Source organism: Coregonus lavaretus (genome assembly GCF_964263955.1).
Source record: "Coregonus lavaretus genome assembly, contig: HAP1_SCAFFOLD_328, whole genome shotgun sequence".
Taxonomy (NCBI): domain Eukaryota; kingdom Metazoa; phylum Chordata; class Actinopteri; order Salmoniformes; family Salmonidae; genus Coregonus; species Coregonus lavaretus.
Genome location: NW_028165903.1, coordinates 186,534 through 212,552, shown reverse-complemented (window position 1 = coordinate 212,552; position 26,019 = coordinate 186,534). Strand labels below are relative to the sequence as shown.

The 26,019-nt window shown below is 44.0% G+C and overlaps 1 protein-coding gene across 1 annotated transcript; it reads left to right on the top strand.

The window, feature by feature from the left end:
- Positions 1-2,114: 2,114 nt before the first annotated feature.
- Positions 2,115-22,798, top strand: cnga1b (cyclic nucleotide gated channel subunit alpha 1b; the record flags this gene model as incomplete). The annotated part of the gene is made up of 14 exons (XM_084190496.1): positions 2,115-2,143; positions 2,534-2,587; positions 2,759-2,881; positions 3,103-3,207; positions 3,420-3,526; positions 11,045-11,219; positions 15,739-15,868; positions 16,059-16,144; positions 17,669-17,762; positions 18,185-18,319; positions 18,591-18,734; positions 18,922-19,153; positions 20,424-20,599; positions 22,553-22,798. 14 exons carry the CDS (start codon positions 2,115-2,117, stop codon positions 22,796-22,798), a joined length of 1,836 nt encoding a protein of 611 aa, XP_084046622.1.
- Positions 22,799-26,019: the final 3,221 nt, after the last annotated feature.

The following is a 26,019-nucleotide window of genomic DNA, read 5'->3' as shown; positions in this document are numbered from 1 at the left end:
ACCCTTCCTCAAAGTCTGTAGCAGCAAACCCTTCCTCAAAGACTGTAGCAGCAAACCCTTCCTCAAAGACTCTAGCTGCAAACCCTTCCTCAAAGACTGTAGCAGCAAACCCTTCCTCAAAGACTCTAGCAGCAACCCTTCCTCAAAGACTCTAGCAGCAAACCCTTCCTCAAAGACTCTAGCTGCAAACCCTTCCTCAAAGACTGTAGCAGCAAACCCTTCCTCAAAGACTCTAGCAGCAACCCTTCCTCAAAGACTCTAGCAGCAACCCTTCCTCAAAGACTCTAGCTGCAAACCCTTCCTCAAAGTCTCCAGCAGCAAACCCTTCCTCAAAGTCTCTGGCAGCAATCCCTTCCTCAAAGTCTGTAGCAGCAACCCTTCCTCAAAGTCTCTAGCTGCAAACCCTTCCTCAAAGTTTCTGGCAGCAAACCCTTCCTCAAAGTCTGTAGAAGCAAACCCTTCCTCAAAGTCTGTAGAAGCAAACCCTTCCTCAAAGTCTGTAGCAGCAACCTTTCCTCAAAGTTTCTGGCAGCAAACCCTTCCTCAAAGTCTGTAGAAGCAAACCCTTCCTCAAAGTCTCTAGCAGCAACCTTTCCTCAAAGTTTCTGGCAGCAAACCCTTCCTCAAAGTCTCTATCATCAAACCCTTCCTCAAAGTCTGTAGCAGCAAACCCTTCCTCAAAGACTCTAGCAGCAAACCCTTCCTCAAAGACTCTAGCAGCAACCCCTTCCTCAAAGTTTCTGGCAGCAAATCCTTCCTCAAAGACTCTAGCAGCAAACCCTTCCTCAAAGACTCTAGCAGCAAACCCTTCCTCAAAGACTATAGCATCAAACCCTTCCTCGAAGTCTCTAGCATCAAACCCTTCCTCAAAGACTGTAAAAGCATACACTTCCTCAATGTCTCTAGCAGTAAACCCTTCCTCAAAGTCTGTAGCAGCAAACACTTCCTCAATGTCTCTAGCAGCAAACCCTTCCTCAAAGTCTGTAGCAGCAAACCCTTCCTCAAAGACTGTAGCAGCAAACCCTTCCTCAAAGACTCTAGCTGCAAACCCTTCCTCAAAGACTGTAGCAGCAAACCCTTCCTCAAAGACTCTAGCAGCAACCCTTCCTCAAAGACTCTAGCAGCAAACCCTTCCTCAAAGACTCTAGCTGCAAACCCTTCCTCAAAGACTGTAGCAGCAAACCCTTCCTCAAAGACTCTAGCAGCAACCCTTCCTCAAAGACTCTAGCAGCAACCCTTCCTCAAAGACTCTAGCTGCAAACCCTTCCTCAAAGTCTCCAGCAGCAAACCCTTCCTCAAAGTCTCTGGCAGCAAACCCTTCCTCAAAGTCTGTAGCAGCAACCCTTCCTCAAAGTCTCCAGCAGCAAACCCTTCCTCAAAGTCTGTAGCAGCAACCCTTCCTCAAAGTCTCTGGCAGCAAACCCTTCCTCAAAGTCTCCAGCAGCAAACCCTTCCTCAAAGACTCTAGCAGCAAACCCTTCCTCAAAGTCTCTATCTGAGTATCAACTAGTTCCTGTCCCACTATCTGAGATAGGGCTGTTTCTTCTGACCTCACAGGAAACCAAGAGGAAGTACTTCCTGTGATGTCAGTGAGGGTGGCCCCTGTGACCCCTGCTGGCCCAGCCCCCTCCCAGCCCCAGCCCCGCCCCCCACCACTAATCGCTCTGCAGGATATGGAGGGGGAGACAGGGGAGATGGGGGAGGCACACAGGTAAGGACCTATAGACCTTAGAACTTAGAACATAGAACGATTAGTTACCGGAGTGTAACTCCAGTTCTATGAGTGGAGCGGAGCCCCATAGGACTTAAGGCCCTGCCGACCCTCTCTAGTCTCGCTGAAGATAAATATCTCGGGAGGCTGATTGAGGGGAAGCGTCCCCTCTTATAGGGACACCTGTACTCCTATTGGCTGCAGGTGTGTGCATAATTTTGTCTCAGGCTGATGCTGCCTTAGGGCAGTGGGTAAACCAATAGGAGCAGAGCTCCCCTATGGGGCGGAGCTCCACGATATAGAACATAGAACCTCGAACTGAAATATCAGAGAACATTGTGTCTTATGATGGTGATCTTCGTCTAGGTGTACAAGGAGGCCCGGTGTGCAGGTTCCCTTCAACATGAACAACAGCAACAACAACGAGGAAGAGTACGAACACACACACACACACACACACACACACACACACACACAAACACACACACACACACACACACACACACAAACACACACACACACACACACACACACACACACACAAACACACACACACACACACACACACACACAAACACACACACACACACACACACACACATACACACACAGACCCCATTATGTACGATAACATAGTTTCCGACTCTAGTCCTGATGTCTTAAAGGGATTACTGCGAGATTCTCTACGTGCAGTACGAAGGAAGTTAGCGGTTGTTTTGCAAAGCCAATGCTAACTAGCGTTAGTGCAATGACTGGAAGTCCACAGGTAAGGTAGCATTGCAGTATCCCTTTAACAATAATTGTCACTCTGATCTTTCCTAGGGAGGAGAAGAAGAGGAAGAAGAAGAAGAAGAAGGAGAGGAAAGAACAAAAGGAGTAAGGACCAGAGAGATCTCCAGAACAATCTCCCAAATGGCACCCTATTCCCTATATAGTGCACTACTTTAGACCAGGGCCCATAGGGTAGTGTACTATATAGGGAATAGGGTCCCATTTGGGAAGCATCCTGTGACATCCACTCATCCTGACCTCTTTCTCTCTATCAAGGAAAGAAAAACAGGAGAAAAGAGAGAAGAAAGAGGAGAAGAAGAAGGAGAAGGAGGAAAAGGAGAAGAAGGAGAAGGAGGAGAAGGAGAAGAAGGAGAAAGAGGAGAAGGCCAAAGCTGAAGCGTAAGTGTCTTCACAAAGTCCCAGCTTTGTTTTTTATAAAGTTGACTATGGTACAAATCAGAACCCAAAAGATCTGATTCCATGTTCCAGGATATCCCTGGTCTCTCTCCCTCAGGCCTAAAGAGAATACGTCTATCTATTTCTCCCGTGTGTGTGTGTGTGTGTGTGTGTGTGTGTGTGTGTGTGTGTGTGTGTGTGTGTGTGTGTGTGTGTGTGACCAGGCCTAAAGAGATCACGGTGATAGACCCAGCAGGTAACATGTATTATAACTGGCTAATGGTCATCACCATACCTGTTATGTACAACTGGACCCTCATCATAGCCAGGTAACTAACACACTAATTGGTTAATTGTTTGATTGATCGATTGATTGATTGGTTGGGTTGTTGATTTATTTATTGATAGAGTAGTTGGTTGATTGATTGATTGATTGAGTGGTTGGTTGTTTGATTGATTGATTGATTGATTGACTGATTGGTTGATTGATTAATATATTGATAACACTTCTAAGGACATTCTGACTGTCTGTGTGTGTCAGGGCGAGTTTTGAGGAACTCCAGTCAGACTTTCTGATCTACTGGTTTATCATTGACTATGTCTCTGATGTCGTCTACGTGGCGGATATGGTGTTTAGGACCAGAACAGGTGAGAACACACACACTCTGCCAAAAAATATACCTGTACGTCTCTGTGTGTGTGTGTGTGTGTGTGTGTGTGTGTTTGTGCTTTTTTGCATCTGTCTGTCCCTGTGTAGGTTACCTGGAACAGGTCTGTTGGTAAAGTCTGTCCCTGTGTAGGTTACCTGGAACAGGGTCTGTTGGTAAAGTCTGTCCCTGTGTGTGTAGGTTACCTGGAACAGGGTCTGTTGGTAAAGTCTGTCCCTGTTTGTGTGTTACATGGAACAGGGTCTGTTGGTAAGGTCTGTCCCTGTGGGTAGGTTGCCTGGAACAGGGTATATTAGTAAAGTCTGTCACTCTGAGTAGGTTAACTGGAATAAGGTATGTTGGTAAAGTTTGTCAATGTGTGTGTAGCTTACCTGGAACAGGGTCTGTTGGTAAAGTCTGTCCCTGTGTAGGTTACCTGGAACAGGGTCTGTTGGTAAAGTCTGTCCCTGTTTGTAGGTTACCTGGAACAGGGTCTGTTGGTAAAGTCTGTCCATGTGTAGGTTACCTGGAACAGGGTCTGTTGGTAAAGTCTGTCCCTGTGTATAGGTTACCTGGAACAGGGTCTGTTAGTAATGTCTGTCCCTGTGTAGGTTACCTGGAACAGGGTCTGTTGCTAAAGTCTGTCCCTGTGTATAGGTTACCTGGAACAGGGTCTGTTGGTAATGTCTGTCCCTGTGTAGGTTACCTGGAACAGGGTCTGTTGGTAATGTCTGTCCCTGTGTAGGTTACCTGGAACAGGGTCTGTTGCTAAAGTCTGTCCCTGTGTAGGTTACCTGGAACAGGGTCTGTTGGTAAGGTCTGTCACTGTGTGTTTGTTAATTGGAACAAGGTATGTTGGTAAAGTCTGTCCATGTGTAGGTTAACTGGAACAGGGTATGTTGGTAAAGTCTGTCCCTGTTTGTAGGTTACCTGGAACAGGGTCTGTTGGTAAAGTCTGTCCCTGTTTGTAGGTTACCTGGAACAGGGTCTGTTCGTAAAGTCTGTCCCTGTTTGTAGGTTACCTGGAACAGGGTCTATTGCTAAAACCTGTCCCTGTGTAGGTTACCTAGAACAGGGTCTGTAGTAAAGTCTGTCCCTGTGTAGGTTACCTGGAACAGGGTCTGTTGCTAAACCCTGTCCCTGTGTAGGTTACCTGGAACAGGGTCTGTGGGTAAGGTCTGTCATTGTGTGTGTAGCTTACCTGGAACAGGTCTGTTGGTAAAGTCTGTCCCTGTGTGGTAGCTTACCTGGAACAGGGTCTGTTGGTAAAGTCTGTCCCTGTGTAGGTTACCTGGAACAGGGTCTGTTGGTAAAGTATGTCCCTGTGTAGGTTACCTGGAACAGGGTCTGTTGGTAAAGTCTGTCCCTGTGTATAGCTTACCTGGAACATGTCTGTTGGTAAAGTCTGTCCATGTGTGTAGGTTACCTGGAACAGAGTCTGTTGGTAAAGTATGTCCCTTTGTGTAGGTTACCTGGAACAGGGTCTGTTGGTAAAGTCTGTCCCTGTGTGTGTAGGTTACCTGGAACAGGGTCTGTTGGTAAAGTCTGTCCCTTTGTGTAGGTTACCTGGAACAGGGTCTGTTGGTAAAGTCTGTCCCTGTTTGTAGGTTACCTGGAACAGGGTCTGTTGGTAAGGTCTGTCCCTGTGGGTAGGTTGCCTGGAACAGGGTATGTTAGTAAAGTCTGTCACTCTGAGTAGGTTAACTGGAATAAGGTATGTTGGTAAAGTTTGTCAATGTGTGTGTAGCTTACCTGGAACAGGGTCTGTTGGTAAAGTCTGTCCCTGTGCGTAGGTTACCTGGAACAGGGTCTGTTGGTAAAGTCTGTCCCTGTTTGTAGGTTACCTGGAACAGGGTCTGTTGGTAAAGTCTGTCCATGTGTAGGTTACCTGGAACAGGGTCTGTTGGTAAAGTCTGTCCCTGTGTATAGGTTACCTGGAACAGGGTCTGTTAGTAATGTCTGTCCCTGTGTAGGTTACCTGGAACAGGGTCTGTTGCTAAAGTCTGTCCCTGTGTATAGGTTACCTGGAACAGGGTCTGTTGGTAATGTCTGTCCCTGTGTAGGTTACCTGGAACAGGGTCTGTTGGTAATGTCTGTCCCTGTGTAGGTTACCTGGAACAGGGTCTGTTGCTAAAGTCTGTCCCTGTGTAGGTTACCTGGAACAGGGTCTGTTGGTAAGGTCTGTCACTGTGTGTTTGTTAATTGGAACAAGGTATGTTGGTAAAGTCTGTCCATGTGTAGGTTAACTGGAACAGGGTCTGTTCGTAAAGTCTGTCCCTGTTTGTAGGTTACCTGGAACAGGGTCTGTTGCTAAAACCTGTCCCTGTGTAGGTTACCTAGAACAGGGTCTGTAGTAAAGTCTGTCCCTGTGTAGGTTACCTGGAACAGGGTCTGTTGCTAAACCCTGTCCCTGTGTAGGTTACCTGGAACAGGGTCTGTGGGTAAGGTCTGTCATTGTGTGTGTAGCTTACCTGGAACAGGTCTGTTGGTAAAGTCTGTCCCTGTGTGGTAGCTTACCTGGAACAGGGTCTGTTGGTAAAGTCTGTCCCTGTGTAGGTTACCTGGAACAGGGTCTGTTGGTAAAGTATGTCCCTGTGTAGGTTACCTGGAACAGGGTCTGATGGTAAAGTCTGTCCCTGTGTATAGCTTACCTGGAACATGTCTGTTGGTAAAGTCTGTCCATGTGTGTAGGTTACCTGGAACAGGGTCTGTTGGTAAAGTATGTCCCTTTGTGTAGGTTACCTGGAACAGGGTCTGTTGGTAAGGTCCCTGTGTGTAGGTTAACTGGAACAGGGTCTGTTGGTAAAGTATGTCCCTGTGTAGGTTACCTGGAACAGGGTATGTTGGTAAAGTCTGTCCCTGTGTAGGTTACCTGGAACAGGGTCTGTTGGTAAAGTCTGTCCCTGTGTGTAGGTCACCTGGAACAGGGTCTGTTGGTAAAGTCTGTCCCTGTGTATAGGTTACCTGGAACAGGGTCTGTTGGTAAAGTCTGTCCCTGTGTGGAGGTTACCTGGAACAGGGTCTGTTAGTAAAGTCTGTCCCTGTGCGTAGGTTACCTGGAACAGGGTCTGTTGGTAACGTCTGTCCCTGTGTAGGTTACCTGGAACAGGGTCTGTTGGTAAAGTCTGTCCCTGTGTAGGTTACCTGGAACAGGGTCTGTTGGTAAAGTCTGTCCCTGTGTAGGTTACCTGGAACAGGGTCTGTTGGTAAACCCTGTCCCTGTGTAGGTTACCTGGAACAGGGTCTGTTGGTAAACCCTGTCCCTGTGTGGTAGCTTACCTGGAACAGGTCTGTTGGTAAAGTCTGTCCATGTGTAGGTTAACTGGAACAGGGTCTGTTGGTAAAGTCTGTCCCTGTGTAGGTTACCTGGAACAGGGTCTGTTGGTAAAGTCTGTCCATGTGTGTAGGTTACCTGGAACAGGGTCTGTTGGTAAAGTCTGTCCATGTGTGTAGGTTACCTGGAACATGGTCTGTTGGTAAAGTCTGTCCCTTTGTAGGTTACCTGGAACAGGGTCTGTTGGTAAAGTCTGTCCCTGTGTGGTAGCTTACCTGGAACAGGTCTGTTGGTAAAGTCTGTCCATGTGTGTAGGTTACCTGGAACAGGGTCTGTTGGTAAAGTATGTCCCTGTGTAGGTTACCTGGAACAGGGTCTGTTGGTAAAGTCTGTCCCTGTGTAGGTTACCTGGAACAGGGTCTGTTGGTAAAGTATGTCCATGTGTAGGTTACCTGGAACAGGGTCTGTTGGTAAAGTCTGTCCCTGTGTAGGTTACCTGGAACAGGGTCTGTTGGTAAAGTATGTCCATGTGTAGGTTACCTGGAACAGGGTCTGTTGCTAAAGTCTGTCCCTGTGTAGGTTACCTGGAACAGGGTCTGTTGGTAAGGTCCCTGTGTGTAGGTTAACTGGAACAGGGTCTGTTGGTAAAGTCTGTCCCTGTGTAGGTTACCTGGAACAGGGTCTGTTGGTAAAGTCTGTCCCTGTGTGTAGGTTACCTGGAACAGGGTCTGTTGGTAAAGTCTGTCCCTGTGTATAGGTTACCTGGAACATTGTCTGTTGGTAAAGTCTGTCCCTGTGTGGAGGTTACCTGGAACAGGGTCTGTTAGTAAAGTCTGTTCCTGTGCGTAGGTTACCTGGAACAGGGTCTGTTGGTAAAGTCTGTCCCTGTGTAGGTTACCTGGAACAGGGTCTGTTGGTAAAGTCTGTCCCTGTGTAGGTTACCTGGAACAGGGTCTGTTGGTAAAGTCTGTCCCTGTTTAGGTTACCTGGAACAGGGTCTGTTGGTAAAGTCTGTCCCTGTTTGTAGGTTACCTGGAACAGGGTCTGTTGGTAAGGTCTGTCCCTGTGTAGCTTACCTGGAAAAGGGTCTGTTGGTAAAGTCTGTCATTGTGTGTAGGTTACCTGGAACAGGGTCTGTTGGTAAGGTCTGTCATTGTGTAGCTTACCTGGAAAAGGGTATGTTGGTAAAGTCTGTCATTGTGTGTAGGTTACCTGGAACAGGGTCTGTTGGTAAGGTCTGTCATTGTGTGTAGGTTACCTGGAACAGGGTCTGTTGGTAAGGTCTGTCCCTGTGTGGAGGTTACCTGGAACAGGGTCTGTTGGTAAAGTCTGTCCCTGTGTGTACGTTACCTGGAAGAGGGTCTGTTGGTAAGTCTGTCCCTGTGTAGGTTACCTGGAACAGGGTCTGTTGGTAAAGTCTGTCCCTGTGTGTGTAGGTTACCTGGAACAGGGTCTGTTGGTAAAGTCTGTCCCTGTGTAGGTTACCTGGAACAGGGTCTTTTGGTAAAGTCTGTCCCTGTGTATAGGTTACCTGGAACAGGGTCTGTTGGTAAAGGCTGTCCCTGTGTAGGTTACCTGGAACAGGGTCTGTTGGTAAGGTCTGTCCCTGTGTATAGGTTACCTGGAACAGGGTCTGTTGGTAAAGGCTGTCCCTGTGTAGGTTACCTGGAACAGGGTCTGTTGGTAAGGTCTGTCCCTGTGTAGGTTACCTGGAGCAGGGTATGTTGGTAAAGTCTGTCCCTGTGTTCAGGTTACCTGGAACAGGGTCTGTTGGTAAAGTCTGTCCCTGTGTGGAGGTTACCTGGAACAGGGTCTCTAGGTAAAGTATGTCCCTGTGTGGAGGTTACCTGGAACAGGGTCTGTTGGTAAAGTCTGTCCCTGTGTGGTAGCTTACCTGGAACAGGGTCTGTTGGTAAAGTCTATCCATGTGTAGGTTACCTGGAACAGGGTCTGTTGGTAAAGTCTGTCCCTGTGTGTGTAGGTTACCTGGAACAGGGTCTGTTGGTAAAGTCTGTCCCTGTGTATAGGTTACCTGGAACAGGGTCTGTTGGTAAAGTCTGTCCCTGTGTGGTAGCTTACCTGGAACAGGGTCTGTTGGTAAAGTCTGTCCATGTGTAGGTTACCTGGAACAGGGTCTGTTGGTAAAGTCTGTCCCTGTGTGTGTAGGTTACCTGGAACAGGGTCTGTTGGTAAAGTCTGTCCCTGTGTATAGGTTACCTGGAACAGGGTCTGTTGGTAAAGTCTGTCCCTGTGTAGGTTACCTGGAACAGGGTCTGTAGGTAAAGTCTGTCCCTGTGTGGAGGTTACCTGGAACAGGGTCTGTTGGTAAAGTCTGTCCATGTGTAGGTTACCTGGAACAGGGTCTGTAGGTAAATTCTGTCCCTATGTGGAGGTTACCTGGAACAGTGTCTGTTTGTAAAGTCTGTCCCTGTGTGGTAGCTTACCTGGAACAGGGTCTGTTGGTAAAGTCTGTCCATGTGTAGGTTACCTGGAACAGGGTCTGTTGGTAAAGTCTGTCCCTGTGTGTGTAGGTTACCTGGAACAGGGTATGTTGGTAAAGTCTGTCCCTGTGTGGTAGCTTACCTGGAACAGGGTCTGTTGGTAAAGTCTGTCCATGTGTAGGTTACCTGGAACAGGGTATGTTGGTAAAGTCTGTCCCTGTGTGTGTAGGTTACCTGGAACAGGGTCTGTTGGTAAAGTCTGTCCCTGTGTATAGGTTACCTGGAACAGGGTCTGTTGGTAAAGTCTGTCCCTGTGTAGGTTACCTGGAACAGGGTCTGTAGGTAAAGTCTGTCCCTGTGTGGAGGTTACCTGGAACAGGGTATGTTGGTAAAGTATGTCCATGTGTAGGTTACCTGGAACAGGGTCTGTAGGTAAAGTATGTCCCTGTGTGGAGGTTACCTGGAACAGGGTCTGTTGGTAAAGTCTGTCCCTGTGTGGTAGCTTACCTGGAACAGGGTCTGTTGGTAAAGTCTGTCCATGTGTAGGTTACCTGGAACAGGGTCTGTTGGTAAAGTCTGTCCCTGTGTAGGTTACCTAGAACAGGGTCTGTTGGTAAAGTCTGTCCCTGTGCGTAGGTTACCTGGAACAGGGTCTGTTGGTAAAGTCTGTCCCTGTGTAGGTTACCTGGAACAGGGTCTGTTGGTAAAGTCTGTCCCTGTGTATAGGTTACCTGGAACAGGGTCTGTTGGTAAAGTCTGTCTCTGTGTAGGTTACCTGGAACAGGGTCTGTTGGTAAAGTCTGTCCCTGTTTATAGGTTACCTGGAACAGGGTCTGTTGGTAAGGTCTGTCCCTGTGTAGGTTACCTGGAACAGGGTCTGTTGGTAAAGTCTGTCCCTGTGTATAGGTTACCTGGAACAGGGTCTGTTGGTAAGGTCTGTCCCTGTGTAGGTTACCTGGAACAGGGTCTGTTGGTAAAGTCTGTCCCTGTGTATAGGTTACCTGGAACAGGGTCTGTTGGTAAACCCTGTCCCTGTGTAGGTTACCTGGAACAGGGTCTGTTGGTAAAGTCTGTCCCCTGTGTGGTAGCTTACCTGGAACAGGTCTTTTGGTAAAGTCTGTCCCTGTGTAGGTTACCTGGAACAGGGTCTGTTGGTAAAGTCTGTCCCTGTATAGGTTCCCTGGAACAGGGTCTGTTGGTAAAGTCTGTCCCTGTGTAGGTTACCTGGAACAGGGTCTGTTGGTAAAGTATGTCCCTCTGTGTAGCTTACCTGGAACAGGTCTGTTGGTAAAGTCTGTCCCTGTGTAGGTTACCTGGAACAGGGTCTGTTGGTAAAGTCTGTCCCTGTGTGTGTAGGTTACCTGGAACAGGGTCTGTTGGTAAAGTCTGTCCCTGTGTAGGTCACCTGGAACAGGGTCTGTTGGTAAAGTCTGTCCCTGTGTAGGTTACCTGGAACAGGGTCTGTTGGTAAGGTCTGTCCCTGTGTAGGTTACCTGGAACAGGGTCTGTTGGTAAAGTCTGTCCCTGTGTAGGTTACCTGGAACAGGGTCTGTTGGTGAAGGCTGTCCCTGTGTATAGGTTACCTGGAACAGGGTCTGTTGGTAAAGTCTGTCCCTGTGTATAGGTTACCTGGAACAGGGTCTGTTGGTAAAGTCTGTCCCTGTGTAGGTTACCTGGAACAGGGTCTGTTGGTAAAGTCTGTCCCTGTGTATAGGTTACCTGGAACAGGGTCTGTTGGTAAAGTCTGTCCCTGTGTAGGTTACCTGGAAAAGGGTCTGTTGGTAAAGTCTGTCCCTGTGTATAGGTTACCTGGAACAGGGTCTGTTGGTGAAGGATCAGAAGAAGCTGAGAGATCGCTACATAAACAGCCTCCAGTTTAAACTCGACCTGATCTCCATGATCCCTACTGACGTCTTCTATCTTTACTTTGGACTCAACTACCCCGAGATTCGACTCAACAAGCTGTTCAGAATCAACAGGTGAGTCAACAATAGATGCTACTCAACAAGCTGTTCAGAATCAACAGGTGAGTTAACTAGAAATACGATGAACAAGCTGTTCAGAATCAACAGGTGAGTTAACTAGAAATACGATAAACAAGCTGTTCAGAATCAACAGGTGAGTTAACTAGAGATACTACTCAACAAGCTGTTCAGAATCAACAGGTGAGTTAACTAGAGTCTGTTCAGAATCAACAGGTGAGTCAACTAGAAATATGACTCAACAAGCTGTTCAGAATCAACAGGTGAGTTAACTAGAGTCTGTTCAGAATCAACAGGTGAGTCAACTAGAAATACGACTCAACAAGCTGTTCAGAATCAACAGGTGAGTCAACTAGAAATACGACTCAACAAGCTGTTCAGAATCAACAGGTGAGTTAACTAGAGTCTGTTCAGAATCAACAGGTGAGTTAACTAGAGTCTGTTCAGAATCAACAGGTGTGTAACTAGAGATATGAATGCATCATTCATTAATGTCTCGCCATGTTATCACTAGGATGTACATTTTAGTCATTTAGCAGACGCTCCTATACAGAGAGACTTACAGTTAGTGCATTCATCTTCAGATAGCTAGGTGGGACCACCACATATCACAGTTAGTTCATTCATCTTCAGATAGCTAGATGGGACCACCACATATCACAGTTAGTTCATTCATCTTCAGATAGCTAGATGGGACCACCACATATCACAGTTAGTTCATTCATCTTCAGATAGCTAGATGGGACCACCACATATCACAGTTAGTTCATTCATCTTCAGATAGCTAGGTGGGACCACCACATATCACAGTTAGTTCATTCATCTTCAGATAGCTAGATGGGACCACCACATATCACAGTTAGTTCATTCATCTTCAGATAGCTAGGTGGGACCACCACATATCACAGTTAGTTCATTCATCTTCAGATAGCTAGATGGGACCACCACATATCACAGTTAGTTCATTCATCTTCAGATAGCTAGGTGGGACCACCACATATCACAGGTAGTTCATTCATCTTCAGATAGCTAGATGGGACCACCACATATCACAGTTAGTTCATTCATCTTCAGATAGCTAGATGGGACCACCACATATCACAGTTAGTTCATTCATCTTCAGATAGCTAGGTGGGACCACCACATATCACAGTTAGTTCATTCATCTTCAGATAGCTAGGTGGGACCACCACATATCACAGTTAGTTCATTCATCTTCAGATAGCTAGATGGGACCACCACATATCACAGTTAGTTCATTCATCTTCAGATAGCTAGATGGGACCACCACATATCACAGTTAGTTCATTCATCTTCAGATAGCTAGGTGGGACCACCACATATCACAGTTAGTTCATTCATCTTCAGATAGCTAGGTGGGACCACCACATATCACAGTTAGTTCATTCATCTTCAGATAGCTAGATGGGACCACCACATATCACAGTTAGTTCATCTTCAGATAGCTAGGTGGGACTACCACATATCACAGTTAGTTCATTCATCTTCAGATAGCTAGATGGGACCACCACATATCACAGTTAGTTCATCTTCAGATAGCCAGATGGGACCACCACATATCACAGTGAGTTCATTCATCTTCAGATAGCTAGGTGGGACCACCACATATCACAGTTAGTTCATCTTCAGATAGCTAGGTGGGACCACCACATATCACAGGTAGTTCATTCATCTTCAGATAGCTAGATGGGACCACCACATATCACAGGTAGTTCATTCATCTTCAGATAGCTAGATGGGACCACCACATATCACAGTTAGTTCATTCATCTTCAGATAGCTAGATGGGACCACCACATATCACAGTGAGTTCATTCATCTTCAGATAGCTAGGTGGGACCACCACATATCACAGTTAGTTCATCTTCAGATAGCTAGGTGGGACCACCACATATCACAGTTAGTTCATTCATCTTCAGATAGCTAGATGGGACCACCACATATCACAGGTAGTTCATTCATCTTCAGATAGCTAGGTGGGACCACCACATATCACAGGTAGTTCATTCATCTTCAGATAGCTAGATGGGACCACCACATATCACAGTTAGTTCATTCATCTTCAGATAGCTAGATGGGACCACCACATATCACAGTTAGTTCATTCATCTTCAGATAGCTAGATGGGACCACCACATATCACAGTTAGTTCATTCATCTTCAGATAGCTAGGTGGGACCACCACATATCACAGTTAGTTCATTCATCTTCAGATAGCTAGATGGGACCACCACATATCACAGTTAGTTCATTCATCTTCAGATAGCTAGGTGGGACCACCACATATCACAGTTAGTTCATTCATCTTCAGATAGCTAGATGGGACCACCACATATCACAGTTAGTTCATTCATCTTCAGATAGCTAGGTGGGACCACCACATATCACAGTTAGTTCATTCATCTTCAGATAGCTAGATGGGACCACCACATATCACAGTTAGTTCATTCATCTTCAGATAGCTAGGTGGGACCACCACATATCACAGGTAGTTCATTCATCTTCAGATAGCTAGATGGGACCACCACATATCACAGTGAGTTCATTCATCTTCAGATAGCTAGGTGGGACCACCACATATCACAGTTAGTTCATCTTCAGATAGCTAGGTGGGACCACCACATATCACAGGTAGTTCATTCATCTTCAGATAGCTAGATGGGACCACCACATATCACAGGTAGTTCATTCATCTTCAGATAGCTAGATGGGACCACCACATATCACAGTTAGTTCATTCATCTTCAGATAGCTAGATGGGACCACCACATATCACAGTTAGTTCATTCATCTTCAGATAGCTAGATGGGACCACCACATATCACAGTTAGTTCATTCATCTTCAGATAGCTAGATGGGACCACCACATATCACAGTTAGTTCATTCATCTTCAGATAGCTAGATGGGACCACCACATATCACAATCGTAGTAATTACATTTTTCCTCAATAAAGAAGCTATCAGCAAAGTCAGAGCTAGTAAGGGGGGGGGGGGGGGGGGGTACTTGACTTGACTTTATTCTAATGTATTCTACTCTATACTACTTTATTCTATTCTACTCTACTGTGTTCTATTCTACTTTATTCTACTCTACTTTATTCTACTCTCCTCTACTTTATTACATTCTACTCTACTTGACTTTATTATATTCTACTCTACTCTACTTTATTCTATACTACTCTATTTTATTCTATTCTACTCTACTTTATTTTACTCTGCTTTATTATACTCTACTCTACTGTATTCTACTCCACTCTACTGTATTCTACTCTACTCTACTTTATTATTTTCTACTCTACTTTACTTTATTCTATTATACTTTATGATATTCTACTCTACTTTATTATAATATACTCTTCTTTATTCAACTCTACTCTACTTTATTCTACTTTATTCTACTCTACTTTATTCTATTCTACTCTACTTTATTATATTATATTCTACTTTATTATATTCTACTCTACTGTGTTCTATTCTACTCTACTTTATTCTACTCTACTTTATTATACTATCCTCGACTTTATTCTATTTTACCCTACTCTATTTTATTTTATTCTCCTCTACTTTATTCTCCTCTACTTTACTTTATTCTACTCTACTTTATTCTCCTCTACTTTACTTTATTCTACTCTACTTTATTCTAATCTACTTTATTTTATTATACTCTACTTTATTCTACTCTTTTTTATTTTATTATACTCTACTTTATTCTACTCTTTTTTTATTTTATTATACTCTACTTTATTCTACTCTACTTTATTATACTCTACTTTATTCTACTTTACTTTACTTTATTCTACCCTACACTCTTAGAAAAAAGGGTTACAAAAGGGTTCTGTGGCTGTCCCAAAAGGAGAACTCTTTTTGGTTCCATGTAGAACTCTTTTTGGTTCCATGTAGAACTCTTTTTGGTTCCATGTAGAACTCTTTTTGGTTCCATGTAGAACTCTTTTTGGTTCCATGTAGAACTCTTTTGGTTCCATGTAGAACTCTTTTTGGTTCCATGTAGAACTTTTTGGGGTTCCACGTAGAACCCTTTGTTAAAAATGGTTTTACATGGAACCCTCTGTGAAAAGGTTTCTTCATGGAACCAAAATGGGTTCTTCAAAGGGTTCTCCTATCTGGACAGCCAAATAACCCTTTTTTTCTAAGAGTGTACTCTACTTTCTAGGATGTTGGAGTTCTTCCAGAGGACAGAGACTCGTACCAACTTCCCCAATGTGCTGTGTATCTCCATCCCTCATTCCCTCTCTCTCTGTCTCTCTCTCTCTCTCTCTCTCTCTCTCTCTCGTCTCTCTCTCTCATCTCTCTCTCTCTCTCGTCTCTCTCTCATCTCTCTCTCTCTCTCTCTTCTCTCCTCTCGTCTCTCGTCTCTCTCTCTCTCTCTCTCTCTCTCTCTCTCTCTCTCTCTCTCTCTCTCTCTCTCCTCTCTCTCTCTCTCTCTACCGTCCATCGATCCATTCATCCCTCCATCTCTCTCTATGTTATCACCAGGATGTTGGAGTTCTTCCAGAGGACAGAGACTAGGACCAATTTCCCCAACGTTCTGCGTATCTCCAACCTTGTCATGTACATCGTCATCATCATACACTGGAACGCATGTCTCTACTACTCCTTCTCCAAGGTACACACACAGACACGGGGACACACACACACACGGACACACACACACACACACACACACACACACACACACACACACACACACACTGGACCTCATGTCTCTACTCCTCCTTCTCTTCTTAGTGAATGCTTGTTGTTTGTCTCTGATTAAATAAATGAGAATAAATCAAAATAAATCTCTTCCCTCCAAGGCGATTGGTTTCGGAGCTAATAAGTTTGTCTACCCCGACACGACTGACCCTGAGTTTGGCCGTTTGGTCCGGAAGTATGCCTACAGGTAGAAGCACTCCTATGTCTATCAATATATACAGTTGAAGTCGGAAGTTTACATACACCTTAGCCAAATACATTTAAACTCTGTTTTTCACAATTCCTGACATTTAATCCTAGTAAAAATTCCCTGTCTTAGGTCAGTTAGGATCACCACTTTATTTTAAGAATGTGAAATGTCACAATAATAGTCAGGAAGTTAAAGCTTGGTCGCAAATGGGTCTTCCAAATGGACAATGACCCAAAGCATACTTCCAAAGTTGTGGCAAAATGTCTTAAGGACAACAAAGTCAAGGTATTGGAGTGGCCATCACAAAGCCCTGATCTCAATCCTATAGAACATTTGTGGGCAGAACTGAAAAAGCGCGTGCGAGCAAGGAGGCCTACAAACCTGACTCAGTTACATCAGCTCTGTCAGGAGGAATGGGCCAAAATTCAGCCCAACTTATTGTGGGAAGCTTGTGGAAGGCTACCCGAAACGTTTGACCCAAGTTAAACAATTTAAAGGCAATGCTACCAAATACTAATTGAGTGTATGTAAACTTCTGATCCACTGGGAATGTGATGAAAGAAATAAAAGCTTAAATAAATCATTCTCTCTACTATTATTCTGACATTTCACATTCTTAAAATAAAGTGGTGATCCTAACTGACCTAAGACAGGGAATCTTTACTAGGATTAACATTTTACATTTACATTTACGTCATTTAGCAGACGCTCTTATCCAGAGCGACTTACAGTTAGTGAGTACATTACATTTTATTTTATTCTTACTGGCCCCCCGTGGGAATCGAACCCACAACCCTGGCGTTGCAAACGCCATGCTCTACCAACTGAGCTACATCCCTGCCGGCCATTCCCTCCCCTACCCTGGACGACGCTGGGCCAATTGTGCGCCGCCCCATGGGTCTCCCGGTCGCGGCAGGCTACGACAGAGCCTGGATTCGAACCAGGATCTCTAGTGGCACAGCTAGCACTGCGATGCAGTGCCTTAGACCACTGCGCCACTCGGGAGACCAATGTCAGATTAAATGTCAGGAATTGTGAAAAACAGAGTTTAAATGTATGTAAACTTCCGACTTCAACTGTATATATACCTCAACAGCAATAAGAGAAGCTCAGGTACTTGCTGTACATTAAAGTTGATCCTTTCCTATCGCATAATATAAAGTGATAATATAGTCATTATAAAGTCATATTATCGTAATACTATAGCCATCCTGTCCTATAATACAGTAATGGTATGATAATAATACAGTAATTCTGTACTATTCATTAATAATAATATATTAATTATATAGTAATAGTATAGTAATCCTATCCTCTCCTATAATACAGTAATTATATAGTCATTACATAATAATAATACAGTAATTCTATAGTAATATAGTAATTATGTAGTAATACTATAGTAAACATACTCTCTCTTATAATATAGTAATTATATAGTAATAATGCAGTAATAATACATTAATTCTACAGTAATCACATAGTAGTAGTATAGTAATCCTATTCTGTCCTTTCTTAAAGCATGTATTGGTCGACCCTGACACTCACAACCATCGGAGAGACTCCGCCCCCTGTACAGAACTCGGAGTACTTCTTCGTCGTCACAGACTTCCTGGTGGGTGTAGCTTCAGTAGGGACGAGGTCACTTCCTGGTGGGTGTAGCTTCAGTAGGGACGAGGTCACTTCCTGGTGGGTGTAGCTTCAGTAGGGACGAGGTCACTTCCTGGTGGGTGTAGCTTCAGTAGGGACGAGGTCACTTCCTGGTGGGTGTAGCTTCAGTAGGGACGAGGTCACTTCCTGGTGGGTGTAGCTTCAGTAGGGACGAGGTCACTTCCTGGTGGGTGTAGCTTCAGTAGGGACGAGGTCACTTCCTGGTGGGTGTAGCTTCAGTAGGGACGAGGTCACTTCCTGGTGGGTGTAGCTTCAGTAGGGACGAGGTCACTTCCTGGTTGCAGATGCTATCTAAATCCGTGAGAGCTTCAGGGCGTGCAGGCTTTTGTTCCAGCCCTACATCATCTCTGTGTCTCTGTGCTCCAGGTTGGCGTGTTGATCTTTGCTACCATCGTAGGTAACGTAGGTTCCATGATCACCAACATGAACGCTGCCAGGGCAAACTTCCAGGCCAGGATAGATGCCATCAAACAGTACATGACTTTCAGAAAGGTCACCAAGGTAGGATGATAACCTCTGACCCCCAATCCCTAACTCTCTAGGCTCTACAAGGTCACTAAGGTAGGCTGATCATACCTGTTATACATAGGATATATTTCTGATATATTTGGGTTATATTTCTGATATATTTAGGTTATATTAAGATATATTGATAAGACAGTACATTTAGATTATATTTCTGATGTATTAAGTGATATTTCTGGGGAGGAGTGGAAGGGAATTACTTTTCTCCTTGGGGAATAAAAAAAATACAATTTCATGTGATCTGCAGGACCTGGAGAAGAGGGTGATCAAGTGGTTTGACTACCTGTGGACCAATAAGAAGGCAGTAGACGAGCGGGAGGTGCTAAAGTTCCTTCCTGATAAACTCAGGGCTGAGATCGCCATCAACGTACACCTGGACACACTGAAGAAGGTAGAGAGAACTCTCTCACGCAAACATGGCACTCGCTTTCTGTCCACAATCTTTCCTCTCCATCTTAATTTTGATCTCCATCACTCCAGAATAGAAGAGAGTAATTGATAAAAACATAATAGCTATCCTCCACTTTCCCCCCTTTCCCTCTCTCCCTCTCTCCCTCTCTCCCTCTCTCCTTCTCCAGGTGCGTATCTTTGCCGACTGCGAGGCTGGCCTCCTGGTAGAGTTGGTGTTGAAGCTCCAGCCCCAGGTTTACAGTCCAGGTGATTACATCTGCAAGAAGGGAGACATCGGACGAGAGATGTACATCATCAAGGAAGGGAAGCTGGCCGTCGTCGCCGACGACGGGATCAAACAGTTCGTTGTCCTTAGCGACGGGAGCTACTTCGGGGAGATCAGTATTCTGGCCATAAAGGGTTTGTTTGATGTTATCCTTATGGAGTGTGTTATCAGGTCATTCGTTTGGAGGAGGTTTCACCCAGTGATGGTGTGGAATCAAGTTAGGTGTGACAGGAACTATCAAAATAAATAACGTACAAGTACAACGTGGACATGCTAATGATTAGAATGGTTCTTCAGGTTGGGGCAGAGATCAAATAGGTAAAACACTACTAGAGCTGAGGACAAAACAGACTGGTTCAGTCTCCTCTCCTGGACCCAGAGCTAGGAACACCTGAGGACAAACTAAGACTGGTTCAGTCTCCTCTCCTGGACCCAGAGTTAGGAACACCTGAGGACAAACTAAGACTGGTTCAGTCTCCTCTCCTGGACCCGGGTTCAGTCTCCTCTCCTGGACCCAGGTTCAGTCTCCTCTCCTGGACCCAGGTTCAGTCTCCTCTCCTGGACCCAGAGCTAGGAACACCTGAGGACAAACTAAGACTGGTTCAGTCTCCTCTCCTGGACCCAGAGCTAGGAACACCTGAGGACAAACTAAGACTGGTTCAGTCTCCTCTCCTGGACCCAGGTTCAGTCTCCTCTCCTGGACCCAGGTTCAGTCTCCTCTCCTGGACCCAGAGTTAGGAAAACCTGAGGACAAACTAAGACTGGTTCAGTCTCCTCTCCTGGACCCAGAGTTAGGAACACCTGAGGACAAACTAAGACTGGTTCAGTCTCCTCTCCTGGACCCGGGTTCAGTCTCCTCTCCTGGACCCAGAGCTAGAAACACCTGAGGACAAACTAAGACTGGTTCAGTCTCCTCTCCTGGACCCGGGTTCAGTCTCCTCTCCTGGACCCAGAGTTAGGAACACCTGAGGACAAATCAGACTGGTTCAGTCTCCTCTCCTGGACCCGGGTTCAGTCTCCTCTCCTGGACCCAGGTTCAGTCTCCTCTCCTGGACCCAGGTTCAGTCTCCTCTCCTGGACCCAGGTTCAGTCTCCTCTCCTGGACCCAGAGTTAGGAACATGGCTACACTGCTTCACTGCTGCTGTATTGTCTCCTGCTCTGCTGTTGGATACTAAAGTAAAGATTCCTCCAATCAACAATAATAATAATAATAATAAATAATAATATGCCATTTAGCAGACGCTTTTATCCAAAGCGACTTGCAGTCATGCGTGCATAAATTTTTTTGTGTATGGGTGGTCCCGGGGATCGAACCCACTACCTTGGCGTTACAAGCGCCATGCTCTACCAGCTGAGCTACAGAGGACCACAACAAGTTGTTGCTGTGCTTCATTTTCTTCCAGGTTCCAGGGCAGGGAACAGGAGGACCGCTAACATCAGGAGTGTGGGGTACTCTGACCTGTTCTGCCTTTCTAAAGATGACCTCATGGAGGCCCTGTCGGAGTACCCTGATGCTAAAGCCATGTTGGAGGAGAAGGGACGGCAGATCCTGATGAAGGACAACCTGCTGGACCTGGAGGTATATAATACCTATAACACCTCTATAACACCTCTATAATGCCTCTATAACACCTCTATAATACCTATAACACCTCTATAACACCTCTATAATGCCTCTATAACACCTCTATAACACCTCTATAATACTACTATAACACCTCTATAACACCTCTATAACACCTCTATAACACCTCTATAACACCTCTATAACACCTCTATAATACTACTATAACACCTCTGTAACGCCTATATAACACCTCTATAACACCTCTATAATACTACTATAACACCTCTATAACACCTCTATAACACCTCTATAACACCTCCTTAACACCTCTATAATACTACTATAACACCTCTATAACACCTCTATAACACCTCTATAACACCTATAACACCTCTATAACACCTCTATAACACCTCTATAACACCTCTATAACACCTCTATAACACCTCTATAACACCTATAACACCTCTATAACACCTCTATAACACCTCTATAACACCTCTATAACGCCTCTATAACACCTATATAACACATATAACACCTCTATAACACCTCTATAACACCTCTATAACACCTCTATAACACCTATAACACCTCTATAACACCTATAACACCTCTATAACACCTCTATAACACCTCTATAACACCTCTATTACACCTCTATAACACCTATAACACCTCTATTACACCTCTATAACACCTCTATAACACCTCTATAACACCTCTATAACACCTATAACACCCCTATAACACCTCTATAACACCTATAACACCTCTATAACACCTATAACACCTCTATAACACCTCTGTAACGCCTCTATAACACCTCTATAACACCTCTATAACACCTCTATTACACCTCTATAACACCTCTATAACACCTCTATAACACCTCTATAATACTACTATAACAACTCTATAACACCTCTATTACACCTCTATAACACCTCTATAATACTACTATAACACCTCTATAACACCTCTATAACACCTCTATTACACCTCTATAACACCTATATCACCTCTATAACACCTCTGTAACGCCTCTATAACACCTCTATAACACCTCTATAACACCTCTATTACACCTCTATAACACCTCTATAATACTACTATAACACCTCTATAACACCTCTATAACACCTCTATAACACCTATAACACCTCTATAACACCTCTATAACACCTCTATTACACCTCTATAACACCTCTATAATACTACTATAATACCTCTATAACACCTCTATAATACTACTATAACACCTCTATAACACCTCTATAACACCTATAACACCTCTATAACACCTCTATAACACCTCTATAACACCTCTATAACACCTATAACACCTCTATAACACCTCTGTAACGCCTCTATAACACCTCTATAACACCTCTATAACACCTATAACACCTCTATAACACCTCTATAACACCTCTATAACACCTCTATAATACATATAACACCTCTATAACACCTCTATAACACCTCTATAACACCTATAACACCTCTATAACACCTCTATAACACCTCTATAACACCTATAACACCTCTATAACACCTCTATAACACCTCTATAATCGTCATAATAGTCATGATGCTAGGGCCATGCTGTAGGATGACAGATCCTGATGAAGGACAACCTGCTGGACCTGGACGTCTGATTGAGTTACTTTTTAATTGATTGACTGACTGACCAACTGATGGATGTATTGATTGATGATTAGGTGGCGAAGAAGGCCCGGACGCCAGGATATGGAGGAGATTTGGTTATTAATTGATTATCTGATCGACTAACTGACCGACCAATTGATTTACTAATTGATCAATGTATTGATTGTTCACTAGTTGGCAGCACAGGGCCCGGACCCCAGGGACATGGAAGAGAAGACTCACTAATAATGATTGATTGATGTATTGATTGATTGATTGATTAACTCATTAATCAATGTCTTGATCGTTAACTAGGTGGCGGCGCAGGGCCCGGACCCCAAGGATATGGAGGAGAAGGTGGAGAAGATGACAGCAACGCTGGACGCCCTCCAGACTCAATACGCCCGGCTCCTCGCCGAACACGAGGCGGGCCAGAGCAGACTGAAACGCAGAATCACCAGACTGGAGAAGAAGGTGGTGGTTCCGGCCCAGGAGGTCCAGGAGGTCCAGGAGATAGGGGTGGAGATGGGTTCTGTGGCAACCACAGAAGAGAAGAAATAGTCCCATTGATCTGTGAGGTTGAGGCAGAATCTGAACAAACTTTCTGTTCTGTTCGTTTCTGCTATAAGAAGAACATTATGTCTTTGAAGGTTTTACTTGCGACGACTGTGATTGTGTGGTTGTCGATCCTACCTAATGTAGTTGAATGCACTGACTGGAAGTCACTCTGAATAAGAGTGTTTTACTAAATGACCAAAATTTAATGATGTAAAAGCAAGCAGAGCAACGTGGGTTGGGAAACGGACACTAGCAACAACAGGTGGTGTCAATAGCATTAAAGGGACACTAGCAACACCAGGTGGTGTCAATAGCATTAAAGGAACACTAGCAACACCAGGTGGTGTCAATGTCATTAAAGGGACACTAGCAACAACAGGTGGTGTCAATGACATTAAAGGGACACTAGCAACAACAGGTGGTGTCAATGACATTAAAGGGACACTAGCAACAACAGGTGGTGTCAATAGCATTAAACGGACACTAGCAACAACAGGTGGTGTCAATGACATTAAAGGGACACTAGCAACAACAGGTGGTGTCAATGGCATTAAAGGAACACTAGCAACACCAGGTGGTGTCAATAGCATTAAAGGGACACTAGCAACAACAGGTGGTGTCAATGACATTAAAGGGACACTAGCAACAACAGGTGGTGTCAATGACATTAAAGGGACACTAGCAACAACAGGTGGTGTCAATAGCATTAAAGGGACACTAGCAACAACAGGTGGTGTCAATAGCATTAAAGGGACACTAGCAACAACAGGTGGTGTCAATGACATTAAAGGGACACTAGCAACAACAGGTGATGTCAATGACATTAAAGGGACACTAGCAACAACAGGTGGTGTCAATAGCATTAAACGGACACTAGCAACAACAGGTGGTGTCAATGACATTAAAGGGACACTAGCAACAACAGGTGGTGTCAATGGCATTAAAGGAACACTAGCAACAACAGGTGGTGTCAATGACATTAAAGGAACACTAGCAACAACAGGTGGTGTCAATGGCATTCAGGTGGTGTAGAGGAATTGAGTTACATGAAGAGTTGACTGACCTCTCAGTAACTTGGTTGTTCCACAGGTGACCAAAAGAGCCATAGGAAAAAACAGCATAATCTACTTCACAGACAGAGTCGTTTCTGAATAGTTACAAAGAGAATGTCAGATCAAACTAACATTTGTTCTTGTTGTCTTATTCTGTCCACCAAATATTCACCACCAAACATTTGTCCTTTTTTCACTAAATATCCACTAAATAACCTTTTAAAAGCCAAAAAAATAAGATTGAGTTATTTCTTATTTATAAAGTTATTTATTTTCTATTAAAATATGCTCACCATTGAATAAAGTATCCAAGATCTGTAGGTGATATTTGATGTAACATGCTACTTCATTGATATGTGATATTTGATTTAATATTATTAAAATAATAACAATACTTAATTGGTTTACTTTATGTTGCTGTGCAGTAGAATTGAAATAATTTACAAATTATCCACAACATACAGTCAGTCTGCAAAATATTTTTTATATAAAAACAATAAGTTATTACAGTATTTGAAGTGTCAAAATACTTATTGAATATCTTTAATCAATCAATCAACCAATCAACGGATCAATGGATATGTGAATTGGTGGTTTGGTTGGATCATTGTGTTGGATAATAAAAGCTAGTTCATGTAAAGTATTGTTACCGTAGTGATGAGCGATGGAAGTATAAAGTTGAAGCACTGCCATGCAATAAACATAATAAAGACATTTTATAAGGAAGTACTGTCTCAGTGTCATGTACATATGTCCACAGAACACAACAGAACGTACGATTGGACAGTTTATTTCTCAGGCTGCGTTTATACAGGCAGCCCAATACACTATGAAAGCCCCGCCTACTTCCTGGTGCAAGTCCCAATACTGTTTTTCAATGGGCTTCAAGCTAACGGTATATAATCAAATTCATGAAAACGTGGTCATTTAAGATGTACAATTATATTCATATTCAATTGACTTCTACCTGATGTCTTTCATGAAGGTTTTCGATGGCTTTTTTCTTCTTCTTTCATAATAAAAAACCTTCATAAAAGGCATTGCCTAAAGGTAAATTAATCCACGAATACAAAATATAATTTTCCATATATCTTTAAATGTTTTTTTGTGGAAAAGCTAAAAAGCCTTTATTTTAGCGGCTATTGCATAGTAAAAAAAACGCTTTGTGTCTCAGAGGCCTCTTCAGGGTGCACTGCATAGACAGGGGACGTTAATGTCCAGAAATTAAAGGGACTGTCACGCCCTGATCCAGAGAACTCTCGTTGGTTGGGTCAGGGTGTGAGTTTTCTGTTGAGATCTATGTTAGTGTATTTCTATGTAGTGTATCTAGGTTGTATTTCTATGTTTGGCCGGGTGTGATTCCCAATCAGAGGCAGCTGTCACTCGTTGTCTCTGATTGGGGATCATACTTAGGTAGCCTGGTTGCCTACCTTAGTTGTGGGATCTTGTTCCGTTTTAGGCTTGTGTGTGTGTTTAGCCGGAGGAGTTCACGTTACGTTGTTTCTTGTTTTGTTGTATGTTGAGTGAATAAACATGTACGCTTTTCACGCTGCACCTTGGTCTGACCCGTCTCTCAACGATCGTGACAGGGACAATATTAACCAATAGATGAACAGGAAATATTAATGAGAAAAAACAAACCTACTGGTTACATGTTTTTATCAATTATATCTATAGGCCTATATAGATCAATTATATCGGTGCTCATCGGCCATTGGACATAAACATTACACAACAAGTTGGAAATCGCAAATTCAACAATGAGTGGTTTGGAAGGAATCAGTGGCTAACTAAAAGCATTGCAAAGCGATCACTAGCCTGCTATTCAGTGGAGTGGCTGTGTGGTCCAAGTCTGGGTTTAAGGGTCTCTTTTCCAAGCTTAAAGGGATAAACATTCAACATTGGCCATGCTGTCAATCCAGCATGACTTTGGACTGATCGGAATTGTATGTAGGCTAATTAACTTGAAACGCTTTAATTAACTAGCATAGTTCAACTATTTATTTTATCTCAGACTTTTATAGCCTACTGGACACATAGAGAGCTACTCTCTCAAGTTATCTTGTTGGGGCGAGTGACTCTTTGAACTTACAATGGCTAGCCCCAAGACAATGTTTATTCCCACACTCAGGACTCTGACTCTCTATCGGGACTCTGACTCTCTATCGGGAC